General features: G+C 49.6%; 1 protein-coding gene across 1 annotated transcript; it reads right to left on the bottom strand.

The window, feature by feature from the left end:
* Nucleotides 1-88: 88 nt before the first annotated feature.
* On the bottom strand, nucleotides 89-1004 carry Pmar_PMAR004994 (sam/hd domain protein, putative; the record flags this gene model as incomplete). The annotated part of the gene is made up of 5 exons (XM_002777155.1): nucleotides 89-329; nucleotides 380-452; nucleotides 497-635; nucleotides 681-825; nucleotides 877-1004. The coding sequence occupies 5 exons, from the start codon at nucleotides 1002-1004 to the stop codon at nucleotides 89-91; spliced, it is 726 nt and encodes a 241-aa protein (XP_002777201.1).
* Between the last annotated feature and the right edge of the window lie 715 nt (nucleotides 1005-1719).

Below are 1719 nucleotides of genomic sequence, written 5' to 3' on the forward strand. Positions count from 1 at the left end.
GGCCGATTCGTGTTACGGAGATGCTCGACTAGTATATCACTGAGAGAAATACTCGTACGAGGGATCGAACCCTAGACCTATCGGTAGTTTACATCATTCTCACACTCATAGCCTCGTGGCCTTTATGTATGCCCAAGGCCGGGTTAACATGCGATATACAACGGAGAGATGGCGACCGGCGTAAGAGGTCTACGTGAGAATCCCAAACGTGAGAGTAGGGGCCATGGCCGAGGTCGTGACAAAGCCCTGCGATGATCACGCAGAGCTTATCCTCCTCATCGATGCCGTATTCAGGTTGGTTACAGCTCAGCTGATCGACCAGCTTCTTCCTGAATGAACAACCGGAAGGTCCCCGGTTCAAACCCAAGAGCCGGCTTACGCTAAATAGGCAGCTCCAATGGAATGCTCGAACCTAGTGTGAGTAGCCCCCATGAAGACATATCCAGCGGAACCTGACAATACCACACTTCATCACTTCGTCTGTTCACCACCTCACCCAGCTGTGATTCATTCCTCAAGCGCTGAAAGTAAGGCGTGTCTATTATACGCCGACAGATCTCTGGTAGAGTAATGAGCCTATGCACCGGACACTGGGTTGAGAACCCCTCATGGAACGCCAGAGTATGTCCAAGAACCTGCCAAGACCGGTGGTCAGATAATCGCACTAACCCGTGTCACACCTTGAGGTGGTATCTTCCCTGCTCCTCGAGGTCGCACAGAGGAACCACAGCACCGGTAGTGGCATCTCTCAGCTCGATCGATCGCACTTTCTCTAAACCAAATGAGTACTTCAGCTGAGTGAGAAGTCCCTTAGTGCTTTTAAACCTGAAGGGGAAAACCAGTGAAGGCATAAACCAGTGCTGTCGCGCAGCTTACGAGAATCTCTCGATCTTTCCTTGGAAATCAACTTCAATCAGCCTTCTATAGAGGTCTTCAGAGAGGGCTTCGGTTCTAGCTGGAGTCGCTTCATTCACTAGGTCTCCATCATTCTCGTTAGGCGACATTATGACGGCTACTACAAGGGAAACAACTGAGGAAAGAGGGAAGATCACGATGAAAGAATTTCAAGTCAATAACAGCATCCTTTGATGGCAACAGAGCTTTCACGATGGACAAGCAGTCAAGTGGTAGTCAGCAATGTATTGATCATGAGAAGGTATAAGCTTATCCGAGCATAGGAATCGGTGTTCTCTTCTCATCGAGAACACATCATAGCTGTGAACACATCATAACTGTGAACACATCATTAGTGTGAACACACCACTAGTGTGAACACACCATTAGTGTAAACACATAGAGTAAGCGACGCCATTGTGGAGCGCTGTTGTGTTTGATAAGGCTTAGTAGCGATGATCAGTTGAAGAACCGCTTGGTCCTAGCTGTGAACTCGTATTCGTTTTTGCTTGTTACCGCCATGAATACGTGGTTCTTTGCTCGAGAGCCTCTTCGGGGCGACACAGCTATGGGAGGCTCTCTGCCGCTACCCATGTGACCTTATCAACACAAGACATCTCCCAAACGGAACTTGGAAATAGCGGTCTATTCGCCGTAATGTAACCATGTCCCTACACAGGGGAAAGGGCTTACCAGGCCACACTGCCTCCATGGACACATCCCTCTACAGTAAAAAGGCCTCACCAGCCCACACTGCCTCAATGGGCATATCCCTCGACACGGGAAGAGCTTACCAGCCCACACTGCCTCGATGGGCATATCCCT

Source organism: Perkinsus marinus, assembly GCF_000006405.1.
Source record: "Perkinsus marinus ATCC 50983 genomic scaffold scf_1104296952252, whole genome shotgun sequence".
In the NCBI taxonomy this organism is placed as follows: domain Eukaryota; phylum Perkinsozoa; order Perkinsida; family Perkinsidae; genus Perkinsus; species Perkinsus marinus.